Source organism: Poeciliopsis prolifica, unplaced genomic scaffold (genome assembly GCF_027474105.1).
Source record: "Poeciliopsis prolifica strain line A6 unplaced genomic scaffold, Auburn_PproV2 SCAFFOLD046, whole genome shotgun sequence".
NCBI classification, from domain to species: Eukaryota; Metazoa; Chordata; class Actinopteri; order Cyprinodontiformes; family Poeciliidae; genus Poeciliopsis; species Poeciliopsis prolifica.
Window position 1 is genome coordinate 773700 of NW_026562421.1, and position 17064 is coordinate 790763.

Below are 17064 nucleotides of genomic sequence, written 5' to 3' on the forward strand. Positions count from 1 at the left end.
TGTGAAGAGGGAATCATAAAAAAACAACTAATGGGTTAAAAAATACTTTTGCAAGGTGATAAAACAAAACCATCACAAATCTAATTTCTGAAATCATCTTTACCTTCCACAGGATTTGGGAACCGTTTTGGAAAGCCAAAAGGTCCTCGGAGCTATCCGGAGACCTGGATCTGAAGAGACTTGGCCTCAAAATGATACACTGCACTACTCGGTGACTTTGGGACAGAAGCAGGTTTATTACAAATTTGTCAAGAAAACATCCGACACAGCAGAAGAAGAGCAAAGAAAAGCCGAAACGAGTTTCTGTGCAGCAGCACCTCCCATCAGGAAACACACAGGAAGGGCCCAGTCTTTGTGCAATTTATAAAGTAAAGCAAATTTTTAACTACTGAACAGTGCCTTCTACAAAACAAAAAGCAACATCGACTCAAGTGGGACTTTAAATATTTGGATATGAGAAACCGCTTGGAGTGAGTTTCTATAGTTTTAAGTTTTATTTGTGCTGAAGGCAAAGCCGTTACATTGTGATAGGGCTAAATTTAAATGTGCCTGTGTGTGATGATTGTGATTGCATGTATGCTTTCAGTGTGAAACAGGAAAACGGGTATAACAAATCCTCCCTCATGAGTGCTGCACTTCGCATCGTTCAGTCCTTCTTCGCCATATTATTTAAAAACATATGATAAAACGGTTATTCTGATAAATATTGAATGTCATGCATATGGATATGCTGCAACTGCACATTTATTTATTAAAAAATATCTCTGCATTCCAATTGTGTTTTTCTTATTTAAGCATAATTTGATTATTTTACAATGGTAAACAATGTATGCATCCTGTATCTTTCTGTCTGTAATTTATGATGCCAACAAGTAAGGGAAAAAAAAAAACTAAATCTAAAAATCTTCAAGAAAGAAGAGCTACAAGAAGTCAAGACTATATGGAAGCCATAATAACATAGCAAAAAATCAATTCTGTGATTTAGAAAAGCCAAACTATTATGTATTTGCTACCAGGTACTTATTTCCCATTTCAGTCGTCAAAAAAATAGAAGCCTTCAGTGTTAAGTTCGGCTATTCATGCAAAAGGCACTAAGTAGCACGACGTCACTTTCTTCCTTATAAAAATCATTCTGAAAACAAGAAACTGAAGGAATCAACCTCAATCCAATGTCTGGACGCTGTGGAACATAATTTCTAGCCTTCATCCTATACAATCTTTCTAAAACTACCTAAAGTCATCACCTTACAAAGGATTTTGATGAAAAAAAAAACAATAAAACCATCACAACATTCACATAATCTCAGCTATCACAACGACATATTACACTCCATTTTCATTCTAAACATGAAAAATGACTGACTATTATTGCTAAGTGCAACTTTTGAAGTTCCTTTGTGATTAAAAGATGCTCGAGATACTGGATCAGAAATCAGAATCTGCAGAAAATAAATATTAAAAAAAGGTATAAACAATTAAACGAGTTCACATATAAAACAAAGTTTGAATTATTACTTTATAAATACAAGTCATAGCTGGCAAAAAAAGATTTAAGTGCCTTAAATTCACTAACACAAATGCTTTTAAAGGGGTAAATTAGTCCACTTCATAGCGGCCTTCGGGATTCAGTTTAAAGGGAAGCATCACCCTCCTGCAGACTAGATACTCACCCACAAGTATCAAATCAGAAAATGTGGAACTTCATTTTAAACTTGAGAATCCTGCACGTCCTCTACCATGTACAGCGCTGCTGTGAAGGATCATACCTCGGTAAACAATTTCTCCTTTTTTAGTTACAACAAAAATTAATACATGAACCTAATGAGACATTGTTTGCGCTTCCTCGTCTCTCAAAACAATTCTCCCAAACATATTGAGCTGCAGACAACAGAAAACCTCAAACTTCCCCCAGGTGATCCTTTTTATTTGTTGAATACCAAGCACATAGCTGCTGTGGTGTAAATGGTGTTGTAAGAAATTACTTTGAGTAATGCCTGCTCAGTGTGGCCAGAGTTAGGCTGTCTTGTGGTCAGTCTTGCTACAAATTCTTGGTTTAATGACCAAGCACACCAACAAGGGCCATGATGTGAATTTGTATCACTCACCAGGGATATGCTACTACTGTTGCCATCAGGCTGCCAGTTCCCAGAAATGCTGCCACCCTGATATTAGCTACAACGGTCAAACCACTGAAGTTTTACACATCGGGTAAGGAAAGTGCTTCAAACATTACTGGATTTTCTGAAGAATAGACATCCAATTTCTGGGGGATTTTCAATCTTACTTTGACGTAAAGTGACCTCAGCCAAGCTAAATTAATACCCTGCCCAATCTGCGCTGAGCTCACTGCACTCAGTTGCCCGTGTTTCCAAATCAATCGAATAAAAATACATAATCCCGGGCTTAAGGTGATCTTCATAAGTTTCAGAGGTCAAACATGATAGCATGGCAGGTTCATGCAACTGAAGAGATTCTGTTAATGATAAAGAACACATCCGGGTTAATGGGTGAATTAGTTTTTGAGAAACAACTTCACCGTGAAATTGAAAAAAGCTTCTTTCACACAGCACATGTGGCAATTGACAATATCAGTTTAAAAATAATAAGATTCTTTACATCCAAAAACTAAATATATATATATATATATTATTCTGTCCCATTAAACAATAACATTACAGTAGGTTAAAAAAAGAAGACAAAAACACACCATTATTGTGAGATAAAAAAGAAGAATAATTTAAAAGCTTCCTGATTGACTCAGATGTCGAATTTAGTCTAAAATTTGAAAGACTTCCTGCTATAGCTGGACGAAAGAAGGGCTGACTGGGATCATTTGGGGATCTCCGTGGTGTGGCCGTTAGCCTTTGGCAGCGAGGGCTCCTTCGAGGGCGTGCATCCAGAGTGGACCGAGGTGGGGTAAAGGTGGGGGAGGCGAGTGGATTTGGTGGGCTGAGGAGGGGCCGGCTGAGGCTCCTTCGACGGCGTGGCCGGCCTCTGGAACTCGGGCTCCTCGGTTTTGGCCACCCCGCCGTGGATGCTGTCCGGCTGGCGTCGTGAGCAAGGGGTGAGGGTGGAGTCCGGTCTGGCAGGGGAGGAAAACGAGACTCGGCCTGATGTGGGGCTGAGATCTTTGGGCTGTTGTTGCTCCTCCGTGGCATCCGCGTCTTCGGCCGAGTGGTACTGTTTGAGCCGGATGTGCCAGGCCAGGCTGCAGACGGCTGACACCGTCTTGAACTGGTGGATGACGTTCCTGGGGATGAAGTAGATGTCGTCATCGCAGAGCTGAGCACGGATGTACCGGATGCCTTCCCTCCTCAGCTGATTCAGCTTGGCGTCATCCACCCACTGGACACACTTCACCAAGACACACATGCTATTAAATATATACACACAAAAAAAGACATTATTTTTAACTGGAATCTGAATTTACCTGAGAAACTGGGGGCTCATAAAGATCCAGCTGCAGCCTCTGGACAACCTCGTTAAAGTCCCCAGCATCAAAACACACTACATCCTTGGTAATCCGAGGGCGGTTATCCCTTTAAGAGATCCCATTAAAAATAAACAAGTAAATAATCTTCTTATATTGTGGTTTGGGAAATCAGCTACACTGCAATAACATCAAATCTTGCAAAGTATTTTTGGCTTGTTTGAAGTGAAAATATCTTAGTACACTTGAAATAAAAACACTAATTTACAAGTAACTTTTCAGTGAGAAAAGTTGAGAATAAACTAGTTTTTTTGGGGGTTTTTAAACTACTTTTAAAAAAATAATAGCTACATCGGCAGATTATTTCACTTATAATAAAACATTTTCCATGTTCTAGGTAAAGAAATCTGCCAGTAGAACTAGTACTTTTTTGAAAAACCAATATTAAGACATTATTTTCTTGAAACTAGCTCCAATATCTTGCTGAAAAGTTACTTGTAAGTTTGTTTTGCCTCATTACAAGTGTACTAAAACACTTGTACAAAAAACATTAGTTAAGATTAAGTGTTTCTGCAGTGTAGTTAACAAAGGTGAGGCAAATCTGATTGTGCTAAAGGAAACGCACCCTTCTCCAAAGTGCACAGCCTTCAGGACCCCCACCGCAGCTGTGCTCTGCCAGTCGAAACTCTGACCCACATGATCAGCATGGGCCTTAGTCCGGTCTTCAAACAGAACCTCTCTGGGTTCACTGGCCCTCGGTAGGTAGTGCAGGTTTTTTATTTCATTCATAGATCTAAAATGAAAAAAATAAATAAATAGAACAGCAGCGGATGAGGAGCTGTTATTTCTTAAAATTAGAGGTAGATGTCCAACTTTCTTGCATAAGCTCTTACCTGCGACGCTTAAATGGAGACTTGGGCATGTCAGCCGTTGGAACCATTTGCTCTCCCGGTCGGACCCACATGATGGGTCCGTCGTCACTCTGAGAGCGACAGTCCAGCTTCAGACTGGAGAGGGTTCCCCAAGGAAGGGTCATCTAGAAAACCGTTCACAGATACAGACAATACATTTAAATGGGCATGATTCAAGGTAATTTCTGCAACTACAAGACAATATAAGCCAGAATACTGAAACAATATTCAAGATCTGATGAAATTTGTTTCATAACTAACCTGAATCCAATATACAATGAATTTACTGAAAATGACGGCATCAAAAGTACATTTCGATTAACATTAAACACAACATCTGAATGACATTTAATATACAGAATGTCTCCCTCTTCTGGCAGTTTGGGTTGTTGCAGACATTTTTTTCCTTCATGTTCAGATTTTTCTAGAATGAAACTCTTATGCATATAGTAAAGCCTTTGGGACTTTCTTTTTTTCATTTTTCTTATTACAATTCAAGCACTTTTAGCCTGCATCATGTCTTCCAGCTGCCAATGACACTTTGGATATCCATATTTTCTTAATATGTTTCCAAAGCATGCATATATTGTTAATATGTAAAAGTTAAAGCAAAAATCAAGATGAGATAAATATAAATAATTTAGCTAAATAACTTTTCTTTTTGTATGTCTTAAAAACAAGATGTTACTTTGACACTACAAACAACAGATTGCATACTTTTTTTGCTTACCTTGCTCTGAAGTACTAACAGACACTTGTGTTTAAGAGATAAAGCTGCTGTGCTACAAACACAAACGCTTACAGAAGATATTGCAAGAACAGGAAAATAATTCTCTCTCCCACCTTCAGAAACGGCGACTCCTCCAGCATGTCCAAGAACTCTGGGAAATAATCTCCGACTTCTTCGTCCACGGCGCCGACCAGGCTGATCTGCCTCATGGGTCCGGCTCGGTACGTTCCAGAACAATAAGTCCGGCTCACCTGGGGAAAGAAGCAAAGGAACCTTTAATGCTACAAGCTAATTATCTGTAAGCTAAAATAATAATCTTCTCAATTTGAATGATAAAAGCAATTAAGGGACATAAAAATATATATATATATATTTTTTTTTTTTTAGATTTATTGCAATTTTTTATTTTTGCTTTTTTTTTGCTAAACACAGTTACACTGCATCCAGTGGAATGACAATATAGCAATCATTACTACTAACTTGAGTTTTCTCTCGATAATTACAGTTTTAGTACTGAATATATAATAAAAATACAGCTGTTGCATCAAGCAGATGATATGAGAATGAATGAAACCATCCAGACTTCACTGTTTTCTTTTTAGCAGAACAAAAATGGTCACAGTTAATCACCTGCCAGAAACGACAAGTTCTGCTCAGAAATCCATTTCTGAAATCCTTCAGAAATCCACAATACTACTAATGGATTTCTGATACGCCCACATTTACACACCATAATGTTGTAGAGCACAGTGTGTGAATCCCATTAACCCATCCGGTTATTTGCACATGAGCTCCAGCTTGTTAAAACAGATAAAATGTTACATGCTGAACTCTAAGTGCTTAGCAAGTGCAGCGGAAAATTGTCGCGACTGTAGCTTAATGAAAAGCATTCAGATGTGGCCACGGAGAAATACATTTTTTTGTGGCCTACAAAGTCTCAATATTTCCAGATTAATTTCACATATTTTCTAAAAAAGAATAAAAAAATTGACATTGTGAAGTTACACATTTTCAATTTGAAAAAAACAAATACTCAGGAGTTTTTCTGAGGTTTTAAAGTCAGACAGACATTTGCAACAAAATTACAAATTACACAATGACATACAATCATCACCAGCCAGAACTCATATCCCTTAAATACACAGAGGACTGATGGCTGATTGCTCCTCTCATACTACAAAGTAAAACAAATAAGAAATGCTAATACCTATTGCTGCTGTTTTTCTAAACAGAAAAGCAAAATTGTTTTGTTTTTATGCAAATGACAGGTGACTTGCCTGTTGTTTTGCACTAGTTTAATTTTCTTTGCAGAAAATAAGAGTAATAAAGCTAGCCATAACTGGAGCAGAAGTTACTTCCAAATAAAACTTGCCAGAATTCTAGTTTTTCGAGTTGCGTTTTTTTGTCACCATTGTGCCAAAGGACAAAAAAACTGAGCTCACACTTCTCACATTTCTGCTGGTTTCACCAACTCAAATTTAAGACTTTTCAAGACTTTTTAAGCCCATAAATACCATAAGAAATGTATAAACTATGGAGTATTAATAGCAAGAAAAATAAAAGAATAAATCAAATTCCGAGAATAAAGTCATAACATTACTTTATTCTGGTAATATTACATTATGTTAGTATCACACTGACTTTAGTCTCATATGAATTTATTCTCTTAAGATGACTTTATTACGTTATTACAACTTTATTCTTGTGTTATTTTGACTTTATTCTAGTAATATTATGACTTTTTCTTGTAATTTTTAAAGATTTTTTTTAGTATAACACTCTGCCATATGATTAATTAGTCCTGTCAAGACAAAATTTAAGACCTGTGATTAGCATATTGAAGACCAACTTACTTTATAAAAATCAATTTAAGTCATTTTAAGGCTTTGATTTTAGATACATAAATTAAAGACTTTTTAAAGATCTGTGGACACCCTGATGTGTTTTAAGGTGCTTTTCAGTGTATGTATCAGAGAATACACAACAGCACAGCCTACTGAGCACTAGCACTGTTGGGTTGTTTAAATTTGAAGCCATGTTGTGTCGAGAACATTGCCTTTGTTTTTCCCTTCTCTACATACCTGAGAATGGAAGTTGCTGATAGTGGTGGTCTCAATGTCTTTCTTCCCAAGTATTTCCATTTTGACAGGTGTGCTGGGGAAGTTGAAGGCAAAATAGTCCAGGAAGTCAGGCAGGTACGAAGCCGCACCGTGGATCACAGTCAAGGCGTAGACCGCTGCACCTTTGGGCTTCTCGGCAAAGGTCAGCTCCAGGAACTCCCGGGCGAATCCCTCCATCTCAGCTGGACTGAGGCACGCCAACTCGTCTGCATAAGCATGCAGCACAAATCCACCTCCGTTGGGCTGTTTCTCCTCGTGAATAAAGCGTCCATATCTGGTACCGGTCTGGAGGCAGGAGCTGCGGATGTAGTGGTCCTGATGCGAGAGGAAAGGAGTGCGGCCCATTTTGAGCGCTTGGAGGTAAGGTGGATAGTTGTCGGCAGGTTCTCTGCCAGGAAGCCGAGTGCTTTCTTGCTTTATCGCGGCGGGCAGCGGAGCTTCAGGGTTAATAGGGACTGTGAGGTCAGCCCCAAGCCCAGCGCATACAGTCTGAACCGCTTTGGTGTGCAGATGTCGGACCTTCTTAGCACCTTGATCATCGTCACGATGCTTCTTCTTCTTTTTCTTCTTCTTCAGAAGATATTCCTCTAGTGTTAGAGACTTTCCGTTTTCATTGTTGGGCATCAACTCTGAAAACATATAATTAAAAAAGTCAGACAAAATTAGAAAAAGGGAGAGCGCGGTTTGTGTTGCTGAGAAATAAACTGGATTAATCATAATCAATATCTCCAAAACAATAATCAACTTCAATCTCTCAATATATTTTCTTAATATATACAGTGGTATCTACTACGTAATAATACAATATCTTGTTTTAAATAATGTTTTTACACTGCATTTGTAATTCTGAGGTTAGAATAAAGTATAAATGTTTGTAAAAACTTGATACCACAACACAAACATAATATGCCATTTTTAAAGACAAAATCAAAACGTATCAATCAATAAGTCAAACAAACCTTAACAGTGTAGCAACTTTTCTGCAACTTCATGCTATATAAACAGTTGCATAAGTTTGAAAACCTGTTAAAAATCAAACTGGTAAAGACATATTCAAAAGATGTTAGAAGGCCCCAAAATATCCACATTTGTCAATGTATTAAACAGGATTAATGTAGAGAAAATATAATAATGTACATTCTTACTAAAGAATAACTACAGAATAAAAAAATGAAATTATTTAAATACAAAGCACAGACAATGGTAACATAAATAAAATGATAATAAACCTAATATATAAAAAAAAAAGTTAAATAAAAGCTACTAAAAAACATATGTGTAATAATTTATAATAAAATGAATAGAGCAAAAATAATGGTGCTTATATACAGCAAATAGAGGTAAACGAGTGCTTAGAGATTAAATTAAAAGTGCCAATTTAAAATTAATTGTTCATCCACTGAAAAGAAAGGCTAATTTTAAACAGTCAGCTAAGATATTTAAAATGTAAACAGTACCATCCTTGTATTCTACTGAACTGGCTACATAATAAACTGAGCTAGCTAAAATGAGACGTTTACAAGCTACTGTTGACATGTGATGTGACGATCCGGTGTTATTAAACGGCTTCTAGCCGTTAAACACTCTCAAATAATAAGCTGACCTTTTTCTTCTTCAGTTCAGGAAGCTTCACGTTGGCCTCCGAGTTCTCCTTCTTCAGCTTCAGCTTGTGCTCCTTCTCCCGGTGCTTGTCTTTAAGCTCCTGCGGCTGGGCCTTCACCACTTTGAGGGGCGTGAAAGTGAAGAGCGCAGGTGGCTGCGGGGGAACGGCTCGCTTCTGAGCTGGGAAAGCGGGCTGTAGGCTCTTCTTGGCGCCGTTGGTGAGGCCGGGATGGCGGTGGCCGTGGTGGTGATGGTGGAGGTGGAGAACGTGTTTATCCGGGCTGAAGTTCTGGGCTTTGGGGTTCTGCTGCAGCTGATGCGGTTGGTGGCTCCGGTTCTCGGCGTGCAGCTGCTGCTGGTGGTTGTGATGGTGATGATGATGATGGAGCTTCATCTTTTTCGCCTCTTTCTCAAATTGTTCTCTTTTGTCAGCTGACGGAGACAAATCCCTTTTCTTCTTTTTCTTCTCTTTGATGAATCTGTCATAGTTGTCCCTTATGCGTTCGTCGTTCACTTTCGCACGGAGCAAGTCGACTGGAGCTGCCATCTTTGCACGTACAGTGTGTTTAAAGGGCTCGGGGCTTGTACTGCGCATGCTCGCGACAATTTGTAGTTCTTATCCGAACAATTTGTAGTCGACTAAAACATTTTTGACGACGCTGCGCATGCGTTGTGGTTGCATTGTGGTTTTCGTAGTTCGCATTTGTCGCATGGCTTCTTGGGAGTTGTAGTCGAACTTGAGGCGACTGCGTGCGGCTCCGCACGCACTCCTTTCGTTCAGCTGACGTCATGGTTAATTTGATCACACCCACGAGAGGGAGTGCTTCCAGGCGGCAGACCCTGAACCGTTAGTGAACGTTTATCAGCAGAAAATTTTAATAAAATAAAAAAAAAAACAACATACGGTTTAAATAAACGGTCAAGAACCTATAACCGCCCCCACAAAAAAGCAAACAAACTAGATAAATAAATGCATTTATAATTATTTAAAAAATAACAGTTGTGGTGACCACAAACAGAAAAATAATGTACTTTTCACAATAATACTGTTTTTTGAGATAGAATTAAATACTTGAACTCTGTTATATTTAATCAGTAAACCTTTATTTATCAGTGCATGAACAGTATGCCATTATCAATTTATTTCTTTTTTTGTCACCCATTGCATAACATTTCCTGTCATCTCCCTTAAAAAAATAATGGAACAATTTACATAGATTTTTTTTTTCTTCATGAAGGCATTTTTTTTATACAGGTGCTGTACAATTTATAAACATTTACAACTACAATGATGTCAAAACTATGACTTTTATATATGTTGGAGCAATGCAAGGCCACAGCATCAGACATGGTAAAGATATGAATAGTAAAAATGACAATAGCCCATCATATCAACATGAAAACAGACAATAAATTATTCAGCGGCCTCACAGACAAACATATGTTACGTCTTCATATGCAGGCAAGAGGATGAAGGCTGGGGTTAAAGCTATGACTTGCTTGTGCAGAGCAGAGGTTGGAGCACTAGATGTCACTCTAGTCCACAGTAGGAATACCGAAAAGCTACATTTTTTTCTTGTTGGTGGAGCACAGTTGTTGTAGTAGATGCTTTCGAAACTTTTAAATTGTTTAACACCAAACTAAATCCCATTTTGATCAGAACCTCCCATTATTCCACCAAAGAATCAGAGCAGACGTCTTCACATTATGTAGATGTGTCTGCAATCACAACAAGCAGCTTTCATGTCAAAACTGAAGATTAGTTCGATTCTCTGAAGGGTCTGGTTTTTGTGTAGAAAACAACCTTCACAAGCATGTTGGAAATAAATGTTAAGTTTTACACTTTGAGTATAATATACAGTAAAATACAGCGCCAGTCACAATGATCGGCAGCATTGGTAAAAGATGTGTAAAAAGCCTTAAAATAAGTTTGTTTTTATTGCAATGGAACGATTTTAAGAAACGTAAGTTTTTAGTTCATCTATTTTGCGAAGAAAAACATTTTACCTAACAAAATAATAGTTATGAGTACACTTACAATTAGTTTCAGGATGAATGTAAGCAGAGCTTGTTTTTTTTTAAGTTGGTCTGAATTTTACTAATTTACTAAAACAATTTTAGTTTCCTAGTGGTATGAAGACAGAGTCACCTTTCTTGGACAAAGGCAAATTTCCTACTCACAGTGAGGAGAATGGTAAGAAAGTTGATATGCAAAGATTATCCTTGAAGTACTGCAGCAAAGAGTAAAGTCTTGTAAAGTTAAACTTATTGGCAGCTAACACTTTAGGTGTGTTTTCTGTAAAACAAAGCATAAAAATATGTAAAGAAAAAAAACAACTCACAGTTTAGCATGGTGGAGGATATGTATACTGTGGGCCAACTTCTCTTCCAAAGAAATTGGCCAAAACAACATAATTATTATTTATATCATCATAAAGATGATTATCTCAACAAGGGATGTATTTTCTTTAATATTGGTTTGAGATGATGCCTCTGCAATACAATATTCAAAGTTTTATTGGCTTTTTGGACATCTTTACCAGGAGTGCCAATGCATGCATCTGGCATTGTATATCAAACATTTGAACTAGGGTTGATGTTTTTTTGTGTACCTCTATTTATAATACAAATACAGATATCAAAATGTTTTATGCAAATTAAAAAAGGAAAGTTTGTACTTTTACAAGTCGCAAGACTCTGCTAATTTATTTATCCTAAATATGTTCAATATTTGAGTAATCACTTTGCTAAATATCACATTTTTCAGATTAAATACATTAGATTCTAAAGGAATAAATAAAACACACATCGGCACAGTGCTGCTAACAGTCAACAACATGATGGATAACGCTGCTTATAGACCGCGAGATATCATTTAAAGACTGAGGCTTTTAAAATGGGGATTTGTTTAAGCAATGATGTGTATCTACATGTTCGGCCTCCACCTAAGTGCCCTCGACATGGACGCGTGTGTAGACTATCCTGTTTGTTTTAATTCTCACATTATTTTCACAACACAAGTACAAAAGAAAAACATTAGATCTATAACCACAAGTATCTGGTCTGCTCATTGATGCATATAAAGCTTCATAGTGGTCCTCCCACCAACATGGGATTTATAACTTCACATGTTCGGATGCAGTCATACAAATCACAGCTTTCATCGGCTTCTCAAAATGAAAAGAAAAAAAATGTTTATCTAATTAGATCATTTGAAGAAAACTAAGGTTCTATTTGGGACTATAACAGTGAATAAATCCTGCTCGGTTTAAAAGCTGTGAGTGCTTGAGTATGCTTGTAATCCTTCAAAAGTAAACACACACACACAAAAAAAAGACAGATTCCTTCATGCGGCTCGGGTAGACAGGGTGAGCACTTCATTTGGACTCCTCCAAACTGATTCACAGTGAGTGCTATCAGGAGCAGCTTCCATTTAACCGGAGTCTCTGATTGGCACAGAATAGATTTCCATCCAAAGACCCTGCTCACAACTCATCTGACGTGACCGTGCAGCAGAATCAAGTTCAAATACTTGTTTTATGTCAGAGATCAGCAGGTTGGTGCAAACTATCTGAGGCAAACTGGGTGAGAAAAAAAAAGAAGATGGGACGTATAAATGAGAAGGTATGTTGCTGGTTATATTTTGAGCCGATCTTTCCGACCCGTGTTCGGTTCTCGTAGGCTGAGCTTTGTCTTCATCCAGCCCTGAAGACATTTCAGATGTCTGCATATGTGGAGTCCACGTGGGACTGGATCTTGGCCGAGCTGGGAACTTTCCAAGGGCCGGGGGTGATGGGAGCCTTCTTGCTGGTGCTGGTCCCGTTGCAGTTGGGATCCTGGATGCTACTGCTGGAAATTCTGGGTTCCCTTCTGTTTGCTTGCTCGGCCGATCCCTGATACTTGGCCTCTGGATATTCCTTTTCGGCTTTCTCTCTTCCGCCCCTTTGGCCGGTGGTGGCCGGATCGGCATCTGACCCTGCCCTCTCCCAGTGGGATTTCTGCGCCACTGCCTCTTTCTCAGCTCGCTTTCCCTTCTTATGATGATCCTCGGCCCCCCAGCTTTTGTCTCCACTCTCTGCAGCCGCCCTCTCCTGCCAGTAAGTTTCATTCTCCCCCTTATGTCTCCAGTTTTTCACTTCCCCAGCCGGCTGTTGTCCAGCTGGGCGTCTTGGGTTCTGAGGATCTTCTGGGTTCCTTGAATGCAGGACAGGATCATGCTCCTTCTTGGGGCCCTTCTTTGGACTAGAGGAGCGCTGGTCTCTGTGCCCAGGAGTTTTTCTTTCCTTGCTCATTTCCTCCAGTGTTTTTTGGGGGCTCTGGGTATGTGCCACATTATCCACTTGACCTTCTGTTGCTTTCCTGGGACTGCCAGATTTGTAGTCGCTCTGCCCAGTTTTTCTAGGGCTGGTAGAACGTCTGTGATTGTGAGCAGGGACCTGCTGTCCTCTTGATCGGTTAGCTTGCCTTCCGTGCTCTTGTCCAGCACTGGGGAAACCAGGGACTCTGTAATCCCCAGCTGATGGCTCATCCGGGGCAAATCCTTTGGAGGAAGATGGTGACCATCCTGAGATAGAGGACGGGGAAGCTGGAGATGACTGGTCATCGGATGCAGAGAGTCTGGGAAAGCTTGTCGTTGGAATGGCTACTTTGTCTTTTGTACCTGAAAAAAAACATATATATTGAAAAACATTTCTACTAAGCACCCATTGGATGTCAGTAGTTTAGACTCTTATTTCAAATGATCTCAAAACTTTTTCCAACGTTAAAAGGTGACATTTATTCCATACAATTCCAACAAAAAACAAAAATCCCTGCAATAATCTAGAAAATAACAAGAAACGTGGTGGTAGTTGTTTTCTTTATCTAGAACTAACTGAATGAATCAAATTTGGCCCAAAACCTTTAGGAAGCTGAAGATTAGGTAAGATTTTACTTAGAAAGCTTCACATGAAGAATAAAGGGTTTGGAGTCCAGATCTGAATTTGTTGGGTCAGTAGAAGAGAGACGTCTCCGTAATCTGATTGATATTTTGCAAGATAGTGAGGTCAAATCTTACTAAGTCAAGATGTTGAAAGCTAATAAGGTTATATCAACAGAGTCTGGGTGCTGCTTTTGATTTAATAACTTGTTAGTTTAAGGTTGTGCAATCATAGACAATCACATATTGCAGGACTGAATAGATTAAATAGCATTTAAGGTGGAAAAAGTTTCATTGTCTCTTTGGATACATAAAAACTTAAGCATTTTTCTAGGGGTGTCTAAACTTTTGAGAACCACTCTGACATTACTGCTGGGATTCAAACATCATGTAAAAACTAAAACCTCTTCATGTGCTGCAAGGCCAGCACATGAAGCACATGCTGACTTTGCACCTGTCTTTTATTAAGACAAATAAAACTATCATGCAACAGAAGCAGCATCATCCTTTCTGCAATAAGCCTTTCCAATCTCCATCTAAATATTGGCCTAGCTTCAGATATGCATCAGCTGGAAGGGTGCTAGGGTTCAACCGGGACTGACATTTCAATTTTCCACTGAGCTGATAAGAAGCGCATAGCTGTGGCTCTGAGCTGATATAGGCTATAGAAAAATTCAAGAGAGGAACAACAACAAAAAAAAGCCAAGCGATGGATCAAACAGCGCTGAAATGAGCTTTTGGATTCCTCGGAGCAGCAACTCATACGAATTATTTCTTCTTTTTGTCTTTGAAATTAAAAGGCTGACGCCAGTGAATGCACACAGACCCTGTTATCACCTGTCACTCTTTGATCAATAACAGATTAAGAACTTTTCCATAATTTTTTTTTTTTTTTTTTGAAGGAGAATGTCGTGTGTTCAGGGGCATTGTGGACACATTCTGGTTCTTTTTTTTTAACCACAGGACTCACAGCTTTAAATCAGGAGTCATTCATATAGTGCTTTATAAATGTATTTTTAGCTCCTGACACATTTGTTCATGTTATAACCACCAACTTTAATATATATATTTTTTGGACACTGGATTGGACAATGGACTCACAATGGATCTCTGCAACTATTCCAGAGTCACCACACTTTAAGGTTAGGTGATTAATCAGGTTTGCATTTTTTATATTCAAAGCATAAAATGTAATTTTACCACCTAACTTTGGTTTAACACACAGATGACCCTGACCTGTCTATTGTGTTTATTATTTTTCACGATGCTGTTTATTCAAACAAACTTCCTGGTTTTTCTTCAGGAGCTCTCTGTATTAACTAGCTATTCTGGCAGAATTTGCTTGCAGTGGATTTAATTTTGGGGTAGTATTATTATCACTTTTTTCATAAGTGGAGCATTGAAGCACCACTTGTGAAAGGAAATCTGTTGCACTTCTCCTTGGCCACAATTCAGTGCTACTCTGCTGCAAAGCACACCTTAATGAAACCAACAGTTGTATCAGAGTAAAAGAGCATGAACACATATGTAGGCCACATTTTCAGATTTTTATGTCTTTGAAATAATAAAAACTGTGTATCATTTTTCTTTGCAAGTCTATCACCCAAAATCACACTGACACATAGAAACATTTAAGGGATGTTAATACTTTTGCATGACACTGTAATCATTTCAGTTAACATAAAAGTACACAACAGACAGCACTTGAAAACTGAGAGACTTGAAAATTAGAGGCAAAAGGTTTTACCAAGCGTATTAGAGACAGACCGAGAAAAGCAGTGAGGCCTTTAGTGATGTTCTGGTTTCATGTAGAAGCACAGGGTGGAAGAAGAGTTGGAACCTATTGGAGGAAGAGATAAAAAGGTAGAAACAGAGAGCCGTGCCAGAGAGGAAACAGGGAGAAAGCAAGAAGGATAAACAGCACAACAAGCAGACTGAGTTAGAAGTTTTGGATGAGAATGACAAGAGAGAAAGGTTAAAGAGAAGCCTGAAACTCATGCATGTGAATCAGGATGCAGCTCCCTGCCAAACAAATTGCTCCAATGTATGCCTGGTTAATATGCTGTTGATCTGATGTGTGTGCAGGCGGATGGACGCTGTGACTCACTGTGATCTGGGACAAGGCCCTGGCCGGGTCGGAGTAACAGGTGAACCTTGTTGCCCCCTGCCTGGATCAGCTCGATGGCCCGAGTGTGTGTGATGCCCTGAGTGGCCTCGCCGTTGATCTCCACGATCTGATCCCCAACCTGAAATTACAATAGTTTCAGTTTACAAGCATACTTCCCATGCTTTCACTATAACCACAAGTTTATGATAGATGGATGGATGGATGGATGGATGGATGGATGGATGGATGGATGGATGGATGGATGGATGGATGGATGGATGGATGGATGGATGGATGGATGGATGGATGGATGGATGGATGGATGGATGGATGGATGGATGGATGGATGGATGGATGGATGGATGGATGGACAGATAGACAAACTGCTGGATAGATGGATGGGTGGGTGGAGGGATGGATGGATTACAGACAGTGTGTCAAACAAGTGTTGAAATACAGAGATATTTAAGAGATATTTTTTCCTCTCATCATAAATACACTAATCACATCCCACACTATTCCAGGATGCAAAGACAGCCTGATCTGTGTGTTGCTTATTAGGACCAGCTTGTGGTATCACCTGGCTTATCAGGATGTCAGAGAAACATTATTAAACCAACTCACATGTATCCGCCCATCTTTAAGCGCAGGCCCCTCCTCGGCCAGGCGCAGGATGTACAGGCCCATGTTGTACTCCTTTCCTCCTCTCAGACTGAAGCCGAAGCCCCGCTGACTGCGCTCCAGCTCCACCACGAAGCAGCCCTGCAGTTTCAACACAAGGAAGTGAGCTTTGTCACCTCAGGAACTTTGCAACAAAGCTTAATAGGTGCAATTCTAGCTCCAGTTTCACCTGTTTAGGTCCAGATGTGGCGATTGCTCCCATGTCGTTCGGTTGAAGAGAGTTCCTCATCTCAGACTCAGCGGCCCTACCAGAGAAGACAGCAAACATGTTATAATGAGCCACAAAACAGAAGAAATACTAGAAGACTGGATTAAAACAAGAAGTGGTGTTGATATCTACACACTCCCATGTTCTGATTACAGCAGTGTAGCCTCTCTCTGTTGCTTTCATTACAGCATGTACTGAGAACTATAAATCCTTCAAAGAGCTGTGTTGCTTTTACATTTCCGTGACAGATAACAGCGGCACGCTTTAATGCTTCGAAGAGCTCATTACAATGCCTTTGTGGGAACTTTGCTGCGCTGACACACCATCTGAAGAGCTGAGAAATTCTCTGTGCTGAGC

At 39.3% G+C, this 17064-nt stretch overlaps 3 protein-coding genes across 6 annotated transcripts in view; 1 reads left to right on the forward strand and 2 right to left on the reverse strand.

Moving 5' to 3' along the window:
• ptpn22 (protein tyrosine phosphatase non-receptor type 22) overlaps positions 1 to 775 on the forward strand; it is a 24478-nt gene extending 23703 nt beyond the window's left edge. The window contains exon 26 of the mRNA XM_055056849.1: positions 113 to 775. Within this exon, the coding sequence (XP_054912824.1) occupies positions 113 to 174 (62 nt within the window). The 3' untranslated portion in view covers positions 175 to 775. The remainder of the gene's footprint in view (positions 1 to 112) is intronic.
• On the reverse strand, positions 213 to 9388 carry LOC129377118 (lysine-specific demethylase 9). Its single transcript, XM_055056850.1, has 7 exons — positions 8795 to 9388; positions 7153 to 7818; positions 5185 to 5322; positions 4324 to 4466; positions 4056 to 4223; positions 3431 to 3539; positions 213 to 3354 (listed from the first exon to the last, which is right to left on the reverse strand). Exons 1-7 carry the CDS (start codon positions 9386 to 9388, stop codon positions 2830 to 2832), a joined length of 2343 nt encoding a protein of 780 aa, XP_054912825.1. The 3' UTR covers positions 213 to 2829.
• A 487-nt stretch (positions 9389 to 9875) lies between these two features.
• The window catches only part of magi3a (membrane associated guanylate kinase, WW and PDZ domain containing 3a), a 124560-nt gene continuing 117371 nt past the window's right edge, over positions 9876 to 17064 (reverse strand). For 2 of the 4 annotated variants that reach the window (XM_055056746.1, XM_055056745.1), the window contains exons 18-21: positions 16669 to 16744; positions 16443 to 16580; positions 15819 to 15957; positions 9876 to 13453 (exon numbers count right to left, since the gene is read on the reverse strand). In XM_055056746.1, the coding sequence (XP_054912721.1) occupies positions 12510 to 13453; positions 15819 to 15957; positions 16443 to 16580; positions 16669 to 16744 (1297 nt within the window). In that variant the 3' untranslated portion in view covers positions 9876 to 12509. Of the gene's footprint in view, positions 13454 to 15458; positions 15552 to 15818; positions 15958 to 16442; positions 16581 to 16668; positions 16745 to 17064 lie in introns of all 4 variants that reach the window. The other 2 variants (XM_055056747.1, XM_055056748.1) reach the window with 2 other exon arrangements.

What these genes read in the sequence shown, in the direction of transcription:
- LOC129377118 (XM_055056850.1), bottom strand. Translation starts at nt 9,388, where the DNA reads ATGCGCAGTACAAGCCCCGAGCCCTTTAAACACACTGTACGTGCAAAG. An exon ending in TCTCCATTTAAGCGTCGCAG is followed by an intron (nt 4,224 to 4,323) that starts GTAAGAGCTTAT and finishes TTTTCATTTTAG; the next exon opens with ATCTATGAATGAAATAAAAA. An exon ending in GCTGTGCACTTTGGAGAAGG is followed by an intron (nt 3,540 to 4,055) that starts GTGCGTTTCCTT and finishes GATCTCTTAAAG; the next exon opens with GGATAACCGCCCTCGGATTA.